The sequence below is a fragment of the Falco rusticolus genome, chromosome 13 (assembly GCF_015220075.1).
Source record: "Falco rusticolus isolate bFalRus1 chromosome 13, bFalRus1.pri, whole genome shotgun sequence".
NCBI classification, from domain to species: domain Eukaryota; kingdom Metazoa; phylum Chordata; class Aves; order Falconiformes; family Falconidae; genus Falco; species Falco rusticolus.
Genome location: NC_051199.1, coordinates 6,043,461 through 6,061,537, shown reverse-complemented (window position 1 = coordinate 6,061,537; position 18,077 = coordinate 6,043,461). Strand labels below are relative to the sequence as shown.

General features: G+C 52.1%; 1 protein-coding gene across 2 annotated transcripts in view; it reads left to right on the top strand.

Moving 5' to 3' along the window:
* GPC1 (glypican 1) overlaps positions 1–18,077 on the top strand; it is a 222,277-nt gene that overhangs the window by 197,697 nt on the left and 6,503 nt on the right. For both annotated transcript variants that reach the window (XM_037407431.1, XM_037407430.1), the window contains exons 4-6: positions 9,814–9,979; positions 14,474–14,604; positions 17,558–17,677. In XM_037407431.1, the coding sequence (XP_037263328.1) occupies positions 9,814–9,979; positions 14,474–14,604; positions 17,558–17,677 (417 nt within the window). The remainder of the gene's footprint in view (positions 1–9,813; positions 9,980–14,473; positions 14,605–17,557; positions 17,678–18,077) is intronic.

The window sequence follows — 18,077 nt, the reverse complement described above, 5'->3', positions numbered from 1 at the left end:
TCCCAGTCGGGCCAATGCCCTTTGCAAACCCAGAAGCTCAGTATCCCTTTCCCCAAGCTGGCTGTGCTCCCCGAGTCACCAGCCTGCCGTCATCTGCCTCCTTGCTTTAACCACCTTGGTACAGCAGCTCCTGCAGCCCCACACACCCCCTCGCAGCCCACTGCTCTTTTCCAGCACCACTACATGTAAAGCTAGGGAGAGAATTTTGCGGTAATGTTGGAATTTGTTTGGGCAGATTCAAATCCAACTGGATGGGGAGCATGCAGTCTTGAACACATCCTGATGTATTTCACATATTTCTTTCCAGTATTTCTATCTGTTACTATGTTTAAATAACAACCCTTTGGGGATAAAAACCTATAGGTGTTCTGAACATAATAGAAATAATGCAGGCAAGCAGATATATGTCTCCATATTTACCTGGTGGTTAAAAGTCAATTGAATCTAGTTTTCAAAGGATTGAAAATTGTACCAGCTGGAAATAACTGCCTCAGATGAACAGAGCAGGGAGTGTGTTGAATAGGCAGGTGGTGGCTTGCAGTGTTTTCCTCCAGAGGGAGAGGAGCACAACAGCAGTCTGTCTGCCCACATGAATCTTCCTCATTTTAATACCTGAAGGCAGTTAGGCGCTAGACAGGAATCTGAAAGCGCAGATCCCCCTGGTTAGCTGTGGGTCCTGCCCTCAGGTCTGGCGTCCCTTGCAGGCTGTACTGCCTTCTGGAGCCATCGTCACTGCCCGCTGGACAAGCCCTCACCACTGGCTGCAGAGGGAGACGGGGACACCTCCGCTCCCTGTTTTGCTGCACCAGTTTGGCTAGATTACCCTAGCCTTCATTTTTTTTAATGTTTGGGGGGTTTTTCTGAGTCTGCAAAATGGCCATTTGGCGGCTGGGCTGGTGGGGCTGGACCCAGGCAGTCTGTCTGGCCTCAGGCTTAACAGCAGCTCTGGTGTGCTGGAGCATGAAGGGCACGAATTTGGCATCAGCTTTCCAGGCTCTGAGTCCCTCAGCCTGTGCCGAGCTGAACACAGTGAGGGGAAAGCAAGAGGGTCACCAAACTGCAGGGTCATCTGTGCCCTGCCCCTGCCACCGGACCCCGGCACAGCCACCACCCCGCACGCTGCGCCTGCACCCCGCTCGCGTTTTGATCCCTGACGGGGCTTGGGAAATGCACGTGATGTATCTTGAACGATGGGCTTGGTGACACCTTACAGTCACTGTGCTCCAAGGGCTCGTGGCTGTGCATTTGTGGAAGGAAGATGCAAAATAATGACTGAAGTGATTATACAATTCATTAGACTTTGAAAGAATCATATTTCTGTCAGCCCCGCAGCTGTTTCTTTTAGAGTTTTAGTCTGAAAGATTGGAAAGCTTGGTTCATTTAACACACGTCAAGGTGCTAATTACATCAGGGCTGGCATAAACATGCACAAGGCAGCTGCTGACCATGTGGTGGAGAGAGCGGGATCTGCTCCCCGCGCCAGCTCCCCTGCGCCGGTGGAGGGCCGGGAGCACCTGCAGCTCCTGCTCCTTTCGCCGGGGAAATTGGGCGCTGACAGCCCAGCGCACAGAGCAGCCACAGCCCTGGTTTCCAGCTTGCACCCATGCAGATGCAAAGAACAACACAGCCCTGCTCTTTTTTTTGGTCGTAGTATTTGAAGGTTCTTCTGTAGGAAGACTAAAAATGAAATGGTTCCCGACATGAAATTGCCACGTTTGCAGATCGCCCTGATTCCCGAGCCAGCCAGCTCCCTGGCGAAACACACCACCTGTCCTCCCAGCGCCTTGCTGTGAAGGAGAGGGCAAGGCTGGCTTTCTGAGCCCGCTCCTGGGCTCTGGGTTGTCCCACGGGCAGCTCGGCAGTGCTCCTCGCCACCCACCTGGCGGGATCTGCTCCCCTCCTTGGCCTTTTTCTTGTAGCTGCTGTTGTTCATACTGGCACCTTTATCCCAACTGTGCAATTCCAGCTGAGGGATTTGGGGTAACTGGAGTGGCTCTGAACGCCCACCTGCATTTGCAGCGCACACAGCCTGATCTGTGAATTGAAGAGCTGACCTGTTTTCTCTTATACACTACCCCAGAATGGGGTTTTCACAGCTGGCAGGAAAAACTCCCCTTACTTCTATCCCCTGCCTTTAAAATATGCGTGAGGAGGAAAGCGAGGGTGCTTGGACCTTGGCTGCAACCGTCATGTAGCTGCGTCCAGCCCCCGGAACCGGTGGAAGGCTCCAGCTGTGGGTGCGCTCTGCCCCTGGCTGCCCAGCGCACGTGCCTGCCTCTGGGATGCTGCCTGTTACCTGCTGGGTGTAAAGCCTCTGTTGGTTTGGAAACCTAAGTTAAACTGGGTTTAACTGGTGTTTCTGGAGTTTAGAATGGCTGTTCAGATGGTAAGGCCTTCTACCTGGAAAAATATAAGTGAGAGTTAGTGACACGTACATTTTGACGTGTATCTGACATGTCTGGAGGTATTTTGTGTTCACTCCAACCATCCCCGCATCTCACCAGAGCCGCAGCCAGCTCCTGCAGGTCCCTGTGCCCCCTTGGGTCTGCGCTGGTCCGCGGAGGCTGGAGCCAGGAAGGGACCAGGAGAGCGGCCGCCCAGCTGGGACATGGTCCCACTCGATGAACACCAGCGGCATGCTGCCGAGACCTCCCTGCAGCCCACCCTTACACCCCCCTTGGGCAAAACCTTTAGAGGGGACAGAGCCCACAGAACGACACCTCCACTGACAGCATTAGGGACTAGCTCAGCCTTCTCCCTCCGTCAGCCGACCTGCCTGTGTCCCCATGACAAGCCGAGGGACTGACAGCACTCCCACCAGCCTGGATTTTTCACCCAGGCCTCTTTCTCCATCCCTGAACCTCTCCCCTGTACCTAACCCTGCTTCCCCTGGGAAGCAAGGCACAGATGGCTCACAGCAGCATGGTGGGGAGTGTGCAAGGGGAGGGGGGGTAGGAAAAGTACCAGCAAGAGCTCAGCTTATTTTATTGGTGTTAAATGCCTTTCAGATGTACTTAAAGGCCCCTGAAGGCCGAGGAGTCCCATCACATTGCAGCGAGGCTACAGGTTCTCATTTGCTTTTAAGCCAGGCTTCAAAAGGAGAGCGGATTTGGGAATGGGTTTGGGGTTTTTTTCCTTGATTTTTTTTTTCTTCTTTCCCTTGTTTGAAGCCAGCACTTCAAAAGCAGCATCCGCAGCTTGGCTGCAGGTTCTGGGTGCCGAAGGAGCTGGCCACCTCGTGATGGGTGCAGGAGGAGCCCTGCCGCGGGCTGCCGGAGTGGAGCTGGGCTCAGCCCTCGCCGCTGGCCGGAGCCGCTGTGCCGTGCCCCAGAGCCGGCAGCACAGCCCCACCGCACACCATGCTGCTGCGGCACCAGCTCGGTGCTGCCACTGGTGAAACGGTTTTCCAGATGCCTGTGGCTTCCCAAAGCTCAACCTTTCTCCAGCGTTCAGGAAGCTGGCAGGGGGAGGGAGAATCATTGCTCGATCTCCTGGACATGAACGTAACTCCCAGGCGTGACGTACGGAGCTTGTCCCGGCACTGGTGCCTCTTTGGTTGCTGTTCCCCAGGGCCTTCCTCTCTGCATCCCACGCTTCGTTCTTCCATCTTTCTGGCCATCTTTTCAAGAAATAATTGGCTTGGATTAAAAAATGCTTTTTGGAGTGAGGAGGGTGTAGCAGCTTTTAGCTAAAAGAGACAAAGCACTTGTGAAAACTCAGTAAGACTTAATCATCGCTTCCATGGTCCTTCCTGTGCCCTAATGTTACTCAAGGTGTTTTGGAGGGTCTTGAATATTTTCCAAGCAGTAGGCATTAGGGTAATGGCAGAAGACACGTCTCTTCTTTGTACCTCTCTCTTTTGTGTGACTTGTCAAATGAGGTCCCAGTTCAGAAGGGTAAAAACCTCCCGCTGTTGTAGGTTCAGAGAGGTCCAGGGCCAGGCCAGGAGGCGTTGCATCTCTTTTGCATCCCTTGTGACTTGCACCAAACCTTACACTGAAAAGAGGTCTACAAATCAGCGGGTGTTGGTTGGAAAATCAACATATAACCTGGGTGGGAGCTTTCAGGGGAGAAAGAACAGATAATGGTGGGGCTGAGGGAAGTGTCCTGTGGCTCTGTGAAACTTGCTTTTTTCTGTTGAGCGTGTGTATCTGTGCAAAGAAGGGTAACTTGGGCTTAACATGCAAATCACAAGTTTGATTTGTTCTTTAAAGGCACAGAGGAAAGTTAAGAAGGCTTTTTCCCATGTTCCGGAAAAATCTATCCCGTTTTGACTAGAGCACTGCCTTGCTGCTGTGTGTCCTACAGGGACTAAAGCCCTGGCCATCCCAAACTGTTAGATGCCTTTCACACTGAATGTTTTCTAAATTGGCTGGTGGGTGGCAAGGCACCCAGCTAGTGACTAATCCCCCAGCCCATCCTCTCAGCAAATTGCTTGCAGAAGTCATTAATTTTACTGTAATTGATTTAAACATTGCTCAGGAGGAGGAAGAATGAGGGAAACCAGCGCCACTCGGAATGCTGAGAATGACGTGTTCTCAATTTTCTGTCATATTGTCTCCACACGTGCCTGTTCTCTACTGGGTGCTGTGCAGATGCCAGTGTGGAACAGGCGAGCCCCCAGCCCAGCAGTCGCGTCGGGGGCTGTGCCGTGAGCTGCGCAGACCTGTGAGCAAGCTCCAGCTCTGTCCCGGGCATCTTTTGCTCCGGCGAAGCGCTTGCCTCCAGCAAGTCACATCTGGTTGAGTGGCTCCATCCACAAAGCATGGGCACATCAGGCTTTGGAAAGTAGCCATGGAAAAGCACAGCGCTCGGCTCTTGCTACAAGCCACAGTCACGGGATAATACCTGATGACAACCTCCTTGAAATGTCAGCGCTTATGGTGGAATGGGGCTTTTTATGAGGCAGCCACCTGTTCCCGTTGCATTATCTCATTGCTACTCAAATCAACTACTGTATCCCCAGCTGTAAAGTAGTTTTCATTAAAATGATTTATTTGTCCCCTATTTTGGCTATATCTTAGAAAATAACATATTTTCCTTATCACTTCATCGCTGGGCTTACACATTAAGGGACCGTACCTACTGATGTCACTGGGATCAGAACAGAGCATGTGGATTTTAACTGAGCAATGGCGTAGGAACAATGTATTTTTCAGCTGGGCTTAGCTTTGTTTTGCATATTTATTTATACCTCTGACAACTGAATGAGGAGTGCCCCTGGCGCCAAGCCATACCTCTCAGTAATAATTTTTTTTCAGATCCTTGGAAAATGGCTTCCTCAATGTATTGTGCATGTTCTCTTGACATCTTAATGCAGTTTCTAGGTCACTGAGCTAAGAAAAGACTATAGGTGCCACTAAAGTTAGAGGAGAACTATGTCTCCTTAAAGGAGTACAAGTCACAGGCTGGACCAGGTTGATGGTACTTAGAGAAATCAATTATTGTCATGTACTATCCTCATGCTGTGCCAGATCATTTAAAGATGAAGAAATTATGTTAGCTTTCACTCCATCTGCAGGAGTTTGCAAGCTCCTGCTTTCAGGCCACCTGTGATGACTAGAGGACGTTGCTTATTGATCTGTCAGTTATTGCAGATCCGCGCTGGGAAGCCAGAGGGGCTCTCGGCTGGGTCTCAGCTGGCATCCATTAGCTGGTGGGCAGGGGGCTAGGTCAGAACGTTTCAGGTTCTTTCAGAGGCTGAAAGGTGAAAGGAGAAACACAGGCAGTGAAGGAATCTCAGCATGCAAGTGAAGGTCAGTCTTGACTTTGCCAGCCTGGAGAAATGGCTCCGCTCTGCCCGTGGGGGTGTTTGTCTGGAACGAGCTGCCGTGGAGGGCGCGTGGTCCCACTGCTGGAGCTGGATGTGCCCGAGAGGTGAGCAGGCAGGAGACCTGCAGCGCTCTCCTGGGGGTGTTGCTGTATCCATACAGGGGAGGGAATCTCAGCTCCTCCTAATGGGGGCTGGAATCCCCCTGTGTGGATACAGCATGCCTGAAAAAAAACTGGAAGTTGACTTCAGCAGACTAATCTGCAAGGACTAAGAAACGTTTGAAGGGCTTTGTTTCTTAACATGCTGCAAGTCCCCCAGAGGGCTGGGGCAGGGGGCCCTGAGAGCCCCAAGCCCTTGCTCCCCTCTGCCCTGTGTGGAGCAGGAGTGCATGAGCTGGGTGGAACGACAATGAACTGAGCTCTGGCCAAGCAAAGCATGCAGAAAATACTCCCTGAAATTCCTCTTCCTGCCCTCTCATCCCTCCATTTTGGGTTCACCTCTGCAGCCTGCCCGTGAGAAAGGAGTGCTGCTGCCAGCAGGAGAGGTTTGCCTTGTTCTTTGGGGAACGGGAGTGGAGCCTGGCCTCTTCCACCTGCGAAAATGAATACTTACCCCTTCTGCCAAGAGATTAAGTGGAACGCTTGGCACCTGCCAGATTCAGTGGAGCAACAGCTGGTGGTGGATGTGTCACCTGCTCATCTTCAGAGGTGAGGGTGCTGCCTCGCTGGGGTGCTGCAGGCTGGGGCAGGGTGGCACTCTGCTGTCCTCCAGGAGACAAAGCCACCTTGCAAGAGTGACAGGCTGGCAGCACACACACAGCTCCTCTCTGACTTCCAGAACTGATCCTTGCCAAGGTACAAAAGCAGATTTTTTTCCCTCCAGCCCCTCGGGAGCTGATCCTGAGCCTCTGGTGCCGTTGTCACACGGTGCTCTGCCTACACGCACTGCCCCAGAGCAGGTGGCAGCAGCCCACAAGAGCTGCATGGGCAGGGGGTGGCCGCTCTGTGGGCACCAGTGTGGACGCAGGCGGTGTAGCTGGGGACGGGCCGTTTTGGCTGGCGGACAGCCACATAGAGGTTGGAGGGAGGTGGGTTGTAGGACGGCAGGCAGCTGTCTGCATCACAGGGAGCCCTGGCAGCTGCCTGCGCTTGCCAGTCGTGCCAAAGGCCAGGTGGAGTAGGTGGGCACCAAGGAGCAAGCCCCCGCTGCTGCTCCCCATCTGCAGCTCTGCCTGGTGGCAGGGCACGGGTGGCCCTGCACGATTACGCGCCGCTGGGTGAGGCAGTGCTGTGCTCAGGGTGTGAAGGTCCTTTCTGTTTTGCAGAAGACACTCACAAAAATAAATGCAGAGACCAGGATAAATTCTGCAAGCAGAAATACATGTGAAATGCCCACTGGGGCTGTCACAGCTTCATTTAAATACGGGCTCACTGTGGTCACCTGCGTAGCTCCAGTACTATTGCTGTGTTTACACCGTACTTGAAAGCTAAGCATGTTGGAGATGCTTTTCTGAGCCAAGATCTGTCGCTTGCCTCTCTCCCTGTCCCCCACAGGCTCTGGCAGTGTACCAAATAGCTTTATTTTCTAGCTGCTGTTGGCTGTCCTCTCTGCCGCTGCATGGCTGGCCTGGGGTGTTCCCTGCGTTGGCGATGCCGCACTCCTGCTGTCCACCAAAGCATTTCAGCTCCCCCCGCTCGCAAAGGCTGCGCCGTGTGCCACGGGGGGGTGTGGGTGCAGGCAAACCAGCCGGCTGCTCGCTGGTTCTCATCAGCGCTGTGGAAAGTCCCACGTTTCGGGGCCCAGCTGTGTGACTCATCGGTGCCACGGCTCCCAGGCTTTGTGCTGTGCGAGGTGACCATGCTCCGCGGCCACAGCTGGGTAAGCCAGGACGAGCGGTGACAGGGAGTGCCGGTAAAAGACAAAGTTGTGTTCAGGGTCTGGTTGCCTGCCCAGGTTACATGCTCTGGTTGGAGCTGGTGTAATTCATGGTTGCTCTGTCGGGAAGGAGAGGTCACAGCTCCTTTCCTAGCTGCGTCTCCTGGTTTCTGTGTAATGCTCTGGTTTTGGAAGGGTTCCAGCTACAGCCTGTGTTAGCGTTCAACATGCTCTTGCCTGTTGTCTCTTCAGTCCAGTCGTGGTTATTTAAAGCCCCAGATGAAATATAAGCTATTCTTTTGTTTGCCCGTCCCTCTGCTTTGTTGCATCCCCTCTCAGATCGCCGAGGCAAGAGGCAGAGGTGCCTTCTGCAGCTTCTCCCTGGGATGGAGCATGTGGCTCCCGTGCGGTGCGGTGGGACGAAGCCTCCATCTCCTGGCAGCACAGCCGCACGGCAGCCGCCCGCTGGCTCCTGGCTGAGGGAGTTGTGCCAGCAAGGAGGCAGAAAGCTCGCTGAGGACACGGGGAGAAGCCTTGGCATGCATGGTGTTCCCTGTCAGCCCCTCCGGCCGCGGTGGAGCATCCGCAGGCATCTCAGGGCTTGTTCTGCCTGCCAAGGCAGGGATGCGCTCTCTGTTTGGGTTCCCTCTCTGAGACCTTGAAATTTTTGTCCCGGTCCTGAAATAGATTCTCACGAGGTTATTTTAATGTGTTCCTGCATGATGAAGCCCCAGCACGATCCAGTGGCTGTTTTCCAAGGCTGACTGGGAGTGAGGTGCTACCATGCAGGCAGTTTCAGGGAGGGGGCAGCTCAACCTCTGGTGGCTGGGTGGGCTCAGCATGTTCTCCCTCTCCTGAGGGTACCTCAGAACGGGATCTTTCTGGAGTCCTCCAGAAGGAACTTAAAAGGCCGTGTTCAAAGTATTTTTCACAAATAATAACGAGGTTGAGGCCGTTCTCAGCATTGCAGCTGCAGCTTGAGGCTCAGGGATTTTGCCCTGTGGAGAGTTGCCCCTTCCATCACTTTTCCCCCTCTGGGCTCCTTGTGAGTGCCAAGTACTGGGTACCAAGCACAGACACTTACATTTATTTTTGTAAATTATTTTAAAAGAATGACAAGGGAGTTGCAAATGGATCTGAGCAAAGATGGAAAAAGACCACAAAGGAGAAAAACACTTTAGCAACGAGGCAGGGGAGCACTGAGCTCTGCCAGCACCTCTGCTGGGTCTGCCAGGTCGTTATTCATCCCTCAGCTGGCACTGACAGCCCCTTGCCTGTGGCAGTCGGAGGGGGACACTGTCCCATGGCTGACGGGCAGGGGGGACTTGGACGTGCTGCAGAGGCTGCTGCCCTGCTCTCTGGGCTCTGCACCTGCGCTGGCTCTGTGCTTCTGGGGCCAGAGTGGTTTAATTAAAGGTGGCAAAGCCACCTCCGGAGTCACCTCTGTAAAGCATCGGCTGCAGGTGCGGTGCCTGTGAGCTGCTGGCACGGCATGTGTTGGCCCACTTCACCGGCTGCCTGCGGCTCCTGAAGTACTCTCAGAGAGCAATCACTTCCCAGTGTCGAGTGCTCTCAATTGCCCATACTTTTGGAATTGTTAAAGTCTTTCCCCAACACCATTCTCCTTTCCAAAGATGCCAGCTGAGAACTTGCCGTGTCCAGGCCACTGCTGTGCATCCCCCCAGGAAGCCAGAGATGCAGTTTGTGGGGGGACATCTGCATCTGCCAGGCAGTGACAACAAACCCTTCCTGCAGAAAGGGCATGGCGGTGGCACTGATTGCAGAGGCTCCAGGGCCACACGTGCACCATTAGTCGGGTCACAATTACAGCCAGTGGGCAACCTGCACTGTCCTTGTGGCCACCAGACCTGGCTGGAAAGAGGATGATGCTCACATACGGGCTTTTCCCAGAACCCTGGCTTCAAACACAGCCCGAGAAACTAGCAGCTGCCTCGGGGGTCCTGTCCTTCCAACAGGAGTAAAACCTGAGGAAGGGTGGGGAGAAGCAGAGGCAGTGAGAGGGAAGCAGCCTTCCCAGGGCTGTGCCCCTGGGGAGCAGTGCCACCTTTCAGATCACGCCAAGCTCCTTCACCCCAGGGACGGGGGGAGCTGGTGCGCCTGCCCCCCGACCAGCCGTGTGCCTGACTCCGATCTGTCACCCCCAGGTCTCCCTCAGCCACGAGTGCACTCGCGCCATCATGAAGCTGATGTACTGCCCGCACTGCCGGGGCATGTCCAGCGTGAAGCCGTGCAACAACTACTGCCTGAACGTCGTGAAGGGCTGCCTGGCCAACCAAGCAGACCTCAACACCGAGTGGAAGTACCTGATGGGTAAGACAGCCTTTCTCTCCTACAGCGCAGCTGCCCCTCGTGGCATTTTTTGAGCTCTCTGAGACAGTGTTTGGTGAGTAAAGAAAGGACTGTTGGAGGCTATTTTACACTATGGGTTCTCTGTGATCTGATGCCTAGAAGCTATTGAAGGAAGTTTTGCTGGGCTTTAATACCATTAGAAAACACACTGCTGGGCTGGCTAACAAGGGCTTAAAGAGTTTTCATCTTGCCTGTGCTCATTTGGGGTTGCCCCCATTTTGCATTCAAGTAGTCCTTCCTTCCCTCCCAAGTGCTGAAGCTTAGGGACGGATCCTGCCACCTGTACGCTGTCAGAGCCGCCACCTTATCCGCGCCAGAGCACTTGTGAGAGCGGGAGAAGGACTTGCTGCCCTCCTTAGGAGGCAATCTGGAGACACAAAGCCATAAACTGTTTCCATGGGTGGAAAGCAAAGGGCTGTGAATCACATACTTCTGAATGGAAAGAGGTGTCTTAAATACCTGGGGAGGGGGAGGTCACAGGCATCGCCAGGAATGGAAGAATGGGACTTGTATTTTAAATAAGAAATGAGCTCATTTCATTTTTGTTGTGTTACTCAGCTAAGATGATGGTTATTTTAAAGTGGGTGGTATGTGTGCAGAGGTGTCCGTTTTGCTGAGTTTAAAGCCAGAAATGCCATTGTGATGGTGTGGCCAGATCTCCGGTGCAACACAAGCTGGAGAACTTCAACCTGGCATTTCTGCAGGAAATTCTGCATTGCCTGATCAGACCCAGGCATCCCTCCTAAGACGACCTCAGGTGTCATTCAGCTGGTTTTCCAGAGCCTGTGGCTCCTGGTTAAAACGTGAACTACTGCTGAGAGTGGCTTGTGGTGCTAATGGACACGGTTTAAGGCTGGTGAGGATCTGTGTTTAGAAAACGGTGTCTATGTTACAGCACACGTCCTCTCCCCATCTGCTGTCCATCAGGGAGGGTCGGTTGCAGCAGTGAAGCTCTCGCTGTTCCTTGTGCCCACAGAGCATCATCAGCCAGCCAGCTCCTCTTTCTGTCTCAGGTTTATACCTGGAGTTTATACCTGGAGTGATCTGAGACCAGAGGGAGCCTTGATGTTCGTCTGGGCTCACGGGAGGCAAGCGCCAGACAAGACGAGCTTCAGGCTTGGCCTTTTCCCTTGCCTTGGCACCCACTGCCTGGCCAGCAAGACTGCCAGCTCACTAGCCAGCTGCAGCCCAACAGGGTGGCTCAGGGTTGACATGTGGGGGTGTTCACAATAAAGACCCCGATGCAGTTCAAGGAGTGTCATCTGCCTCTCAAGGGACATTGCAAAATAAATAGGGAACCACTCACGCAGAGGCCGGAGCACTTGCTGGGTCAGGTGTGTTGGCCAGCTGCCCGCCCCGCTCCGGGCGCTAACGAACCAAGTGGCAATGGACTGCAGCTAATTGGAAGTGCTCCCCATGACAGCAACTTGAGAGGCTGCTGCTAAAGCAGGGAGTGGGAATAGTCCCTTCCCCAAGGGTTTACACCAGGATTTTGATGGTGCTTCAGCCTTTCTGACCAGAGCAAGCCAACCGGTACCTGTCACTGCTCTCCTGGCAGGGTGACTGCCCGTCTCACAGAGGTCAGCCCTACAGCTCCCCGTGATTGACAGGGAGGCAATTCCGGGTGCATTTTGCACTTATTCTGGCTCCCTCTTCCCCAAGAGGCATTGTCAAGGGGTGATGACTAGGAGGAAATAGGAGTTTGTTCAAATTGCAGTTGTACATTTTAGTGTCAGAGGTCACAGTTTGATCAAGGACTGGAGCAAAACACAGAGTCAAAGGTAACAGTTCACCAGCATTGTCCATTCTTCACCCTTCTCCAGGCCCTTCTGTGTAGCTGAAGAGGATTTTGTTACGCTAAACACAGAGTGACTCTTTCAGTTTGACAAATTAGGGCAGGTCAAATTAAGGGAGATTTTTATACTAAGTGGTTTGAACATAATTTATCAGTAATTTTGGCGTGCAGCCTTTGATTTAAATGTCTGTATCTCAACATTAGTGCCTCTGCAAGCTGAAATTGTCTGGAAAATACAGTCTCAAAGGTGACGCTGCAACCCCTGAGTGGCAGCAGAGTTAAACTGCAAGCTCTTTAATGTTGCAGGAGATGCTATTTCCCAGAATACAAAAAAACATTACCCCTTTGTATGGCACGTTTAGCTTTAGGAATCAGCGCTGCCATAGGATTGTGTTGCAGGAGAAGAGCACATTAACTTGGGGACTGTGGCCCTTGCTTCCATTCTTGCACAAGCTAACCAACAAAACCTTTTTTTCTTTTTTTTTAAGTGCTGAAAAAAATATGTGATGTGTCCAAGCTGTGACTTTGCATGTTGTTAAATCCTATATTATAGACCTGAGCAAAGAGTATTTTGCGATCCATGCTCCAGACTGGCTGAGGCTTGAGCCCCCCCAGTTGTTTGACTATCGCCCTCGCTCCCCACAGGCTGGACCTGTTTTCAGACTGTGAGCCCTGTGGGCATGATCTGGTATCTTCTGTGGGTTTGTGCTGTCCATCATCTAGTCTTTGCTTGACCTGGTCATTCTCGGAGAGCTGTCAGGCTCTGAACATCAATCATGTAACAGCAGAGAGAACATACTTGCAAGGGTTGCGTACACTTTCAAATTGACAGCAGTGGGCTCAGGATCAGACCTTTGTTATTAACACATTACATCCACCATGGGCCTCGTTTTTCTACACAAACCTCACCTAGACCTTGTGGAAGTCCTTTGGGGTCTTTCTGCTGAGTCCTGCTGGCTTGCCAAGACAACGGACTGAACACTTCCCACACAGGTTTGAAATGGCTGTTGGCTGTGGTTGTGTCCCAGCTGGCTGGACTCCGGTTCAAAGGAAATTTGCTGTGTGGCTCAAAGATAAGCGTCAGTCCTTTACAGCAGTGTTGCAGGTGACCTACACGCTGTGGGATGGTGTAGGTTGAAGGACGTGTTTTACTGAGACTCTGTTGAACTGCCAGGTATAAGTCACTTGGTGGTTTCATTGCTCACGAATAATGTTGGCAGTACAAACTCATACTGAATAAACTTTTCTGTAACATCACAGCATCTGCTGTGACAGTCTCCTGCCAGGCTGATAGGTTGAGGTATCAGGATTTAGGACAGAAGAATTAATGACTCCTAATGAATAACTCAGTTTATGAATGGGACAGATCTCCAACCTAAACCCTGGGACTTGACACTGCGTAGAGAAGAACGAACATGAAGCCATGTCACTTTTCTTCCATGTGACGGGGCCACAGGAACACGAAGCACTTTCTGTTCCAGATGAGCATGGGCCACCCCAGTGCTCTGACTGGTCCCTTGTCCTGCCAGGAGGTTTCTGTTGTGCCCTGGGGGACGCAGACTACACCGGAGCCATCTGAGGTCACACGTAAATGCCAACTCCCTCAATGCTGATGAAGCTTATACATGAGCTGGCCTTCAGGCTACTAAAGCACAAGTGGTAGGAAACTTGAGGCAGTAGCAGCATAGCAGTGACTTTCAGTATTATAATTTTTGACTGGCAACGTCAGACCTGGTTAAGATCCCATTTTAGAAGTGCAAACCCAGTTTTGGCCCCACCCTGAGATCCTGTTTAAATATTGCTGAACACCAAGGATGTCAGTGTTCCTCTGCGGTGGCATACCCGAGTGCCCCGAGCCCTGCGAGCATATAGGCTGTCCTTGCTTCAGACCCAGCTGGAGTGTTGAGAATCACCTCTGGAGGCAGGCAGAGGTGGGTAATTCTTTTATAAGCCAAGCACAGCCCCAACCATCAAGGCAGGAGCTTCCAGGCCAGGGAGGAGCACATGGACGTCAGAGCTTTCCAAGATAAGAGGAACTGAGAGCAAGAGGCACTCCTCAGTCACTCCCTGTCCTGTGTATCGGTTTAATTGTGGGCGTTTCGGTCTGGTTCTCTGCCTTTATAACCTGGTATTTCCCTGACTGGTCACACGTTGTCCTTCCAGAAGTGATGGTGAGCAGCATTACCGCTTTCCTCAGGCCTTCACTGCCCTAGAAGCTCTTGCCCACATCCAGTACCTGTGGCACTTTATTGAGCCCAGTTCTCCCACTTTCTGCTGGCTGCAGTGCAGTGAGTAGCAGGATTAGGGCCAAGCACCGCTATGCGTTACTTAACATTTTTTCCCCAATTTTTTGTTTTTCCTTTCTGTAGCACCCCGGGAAGTGTTGGTCACTTTGTGTGAATACAGGTTGCATTTGCCATTTGCCAGAGGTGACCTCTGTTCGCCTGCCACTGAAGGTGGCTTTACTTACGTGCTGGGAAGGGACAGCTCTCCCATGCCAGAGGGAGAATGAGCGTGCACTTGGGCAGTAGTGAAAATGGAGGGATGTCTCCCCACGAGCCTGCCGAGGGACCAACAGCTTATCCCACCCACCGTGAGCGTGATCTTTAACTTGGCTTGCACAGAGTCTGATGAGCGATGTCTCTGTCTTGTTTCGCTAGATTCCCTGGTCGTAGTGGCTGACCGGATTGACGGACCGTACAACGTAGATACTGTAATAGGGACCATTCACATGAGGATCGCTGAAGCTATTTCTAACTTGCAGGAAAACAAAGACTCGATCACAGCCAAGGTAAGAGTGTGTGCCTGGGCCTGGCTTGAGGATACACCACGTGGAACTGCCAGGACCAAACGTTTTTTGTGCTCACTGTGCAACTGAACTAAAGGAAATGAAGGGTGAAAGAGATCAAATGCCCACTCTTTTAATGATATGAGACCACCCATCTTACACAGGCAAAAACCTTCTCAAGTGTTTCCAAATATTCCTCCCTGCCACATCCAGCCAGCCGCCTTCAGGAGCAGACACACAAGGTGGGACTGCACATGCAGTGGCTGTGGGAGGCGTGGTGCCATTTGCTGTCAGGTGCCTTTGTGTCTGAAGGGTCCCCAAGTATTTTGGCTGAGCTGAGGCATTTACAGAAAGTGCACAGTCCCTAGTGACAGGAGGCAGCTGCTTTAACCTGCCTTGCCCAGGAAACACTGGGCTATCAGGTTTTATCTGGGGGACAGAGTTGCAATCTGGCAGTCCATCTGGAGAGTATAAAACAGGCTCTCCTGATGCTCACCTGCCTTCCAGGAAGCATATTATGAAGCTGTCTTCTATTGGTCTTTATTTTTAGTGTATTTATCCACATAACCACAGCCACCTCTGTAGCTGCAGGTAAGAGAAGCTTTGGGAACAAAAACAGCCCTCCAGGGCTTCTGCTTTTTGCCCAGACATTCCCCCAGTCCTGCAGCTATCCCGCAGCTGGGGCAGAGATGCAGATGAAAGGAGCCGGGCAGGTCCTAACTGGGTCTTGGAGAAGGGAAGGGCCAGAAGTATTGCTTAGCCAAGCAGGAATTCACTGGCTACATGTCAAAGCGCTAACAGCAGCATGCATCCAAGTACTCGTTTAGGTTTCTTCTGTGACATGAAAGGCCATATTCTTTCTTCCCTTGTTAGGTGAGACTGAAGTTGTCCACATAAAAGCAAGCCCATGATGTGGGAAAACATGGCATCATCTGCAAATAAAGGTGTTTCTGAGGGGCATATAGTAAATCTGGTAAAATGAAAAGGAGTAAATAGGCTAATTGGTGTTCAATTGGAGCAACCAAACATATTTGATAAGCTTCTCCATATGATCTGGTGACCAGATGGATGCGGCAGTCTTTGCTGGTGGCACTGGTAGCAGAGATCAGGAGCTGCAAATCACTGCAGCTCTAAGCTCTGGTTTTGACCGTGACAGGGACCTCTCTCGGGGCCAAGGGCAGCAGGCTCAGGCTGCAGCTGGGGGCTTCAAACATTGCCAGCTGTCTGCCATTTGTGAGACGAGCCAGAAGTGGCCCTTGGATCCAGTGACACCTTCAGTCATGGGTTCACTGCACTGCTGAGCACTCTCCCTGCCTCCTCGCAACCCCCCTCGCTCCCTGTGGCTCGCTGATGGATTTCAGGCAGCAGGAGCTGTCAGAGGCTGCAAATGTCGATTTGGTCTTACCATGCGGGAGTCTGCAGGACACGTGTTCTTTCCATCAGTAATGGGCGTTGCTCACCTATAGCCCTTGGGCTGGCAAGAAGATCACCTTGACACCATGCTGTGCTGGAGCTGCTACCAGAGCCGCTGTCCTGCACACCTCCCAGGGCTTTTACCTCCTGAAAGAGTTGTCTCCTGCTAACGACAGCAACAGGCCAATAAGAAAGATACAGCAGTGAAAATGAATTGATTTTGTTTTGGTAAAACCAAAATGAAAGTCCTCTACATGCAGTTTTCAAGGTGGGGCTTTTTGCACGGACCAAAGGAGACAGTTGAACAAATCGGCTTGGTGCTGAACTGCCCCAGTCAGATCCATCTGGTCAGCAGGACAGTGCACCCCAGGAGGGGGCTTTCTAGGCTGAATGTCCCGCAGCCACACCAATGAAACCCACTGTCACCAAGGGGACTCTTGTCTACCTCAGGACTTTGCTGATGGCTGTCAGAATCCAGTAGCAAAAGCATTCAGCAGCTGGCACGAGCTGCGTCAGCAGTGCTCCTGTCTGAGGTCTTGACTTCTCCGCTTTAAGGGGACACCATGCAAAGTTGAATTTATCGATAGCTTCTGACAGCGCCCTGGTAACCACAAGAAGCTTGGAGCCATCTTTTCAAATCAGATGGCTTGCTTTGTAAAGGCTGATGTTTCCTGACTCAAACTGACAGTGCAGAGGCCCCCTGACCTTTGGCACTTCGTTCAGTCCGGCTGTCCAAGCACTCCTTCCACCAGCCCTGGTGAGGCTCCGCTGCCTGAGCACTGGCTATCTGCTGCAGAGGGGTGGTCGCCTGGACTGGTCATGCAGAGACCAGGAGAAACAGCACTTCCAGGGCACACCTCGTCTCCTCCTAGAGGCAAAGTCTGAGGATCTGTACCCTCAGAGGGCTTCTGCTCTCCTTTGGCTACAGAGCGCTCCTGGATGGGTAATTAGGATGGCAGGAGGTACCCAGAGTTAGGAGGTAAATCAGTTTGGCTTCCTCATTTGCCCCTGAAATGAAAATCCAACCTGACGGACTGTGACACACCTGCCGTCTTCTCACTCCCCTGGTCAGAGCGGGCATTCACGTGCAGTGTGGGTGCTGAGTAGCCCCCGGTCTGCTGTCTGAATCAGCAAAGCTCACATGCTTTGCCATGTTGAATCCCCCACCACTGGTGTAATGAGCGTGAGCAACTCCCATCTTGTTCTTCACAGAATTTTATTTTTCAGTCATAATAGGAACAGGTAAAATTGCTAGAAATAATTTAATAGCAACATCGGTGACTCATCCAAAAACATGTGCTAATTTTGTGTTATTGCTGAACATTTTGCTTGATAGCGGTAACCAAAGCCAGCTACAGTGTGCTGAAAACACATTCTGGCACAAGAATAACCTGACCAAAAACTTAAGCCAGAATCTCAGAGATTTTGCAGGTAGGAAAGATAAACATACTTAAGAAGAAAAAAAACAACATAACTGTGGAGTGCTAATTAATTAAAGAAATAATATCAAAAGATAGGATAGAGAGTTTGGTTTGTTTTTCAGGTTTTCCAAGGCTGTGGAAATCCCAAAATCAGTACAAAAGGCTCCAGCAGCGAGGACAAGAAAAGGCGGGGGAAGGTCGCATTAGAAGCAAAATCCTCTGCACAAGCACTGGAGATGCTGGTGAGTTTGCCTCCAAAGGTCCCTCCCTGCCGGTGTGCCAGGAGCCTGGGAGCCCGGCCAGCACAGCACTGGGTCCTGCTGGTGTGCCAGGAGCCCTGGGAGCCCAGCCAGCGCAGCACTGGGTCTTGCTGGTCGGGTCACACCACCCCCAGGCTGCTGAATCGCCTTTGCTGGCGAGTCTGAAGAAGGTCAGATCGGCAAGTACTGGCATGACCTAAGCAGATCTGATCCTGCCTTGGCACAGGGTCAGGGTCTAGGTTGCTGATAACCACTTTATCAGGGGTTTGGTGCCCATCTTACCTGAAAAGGCTCCTTGCCATTGGTGTCATTCAGCCTCGGGCAGTCCAGCCTGGATATTGGGGCCAGAGGTCCTCCTCCATGGAGATTTTGGATTCCGTGA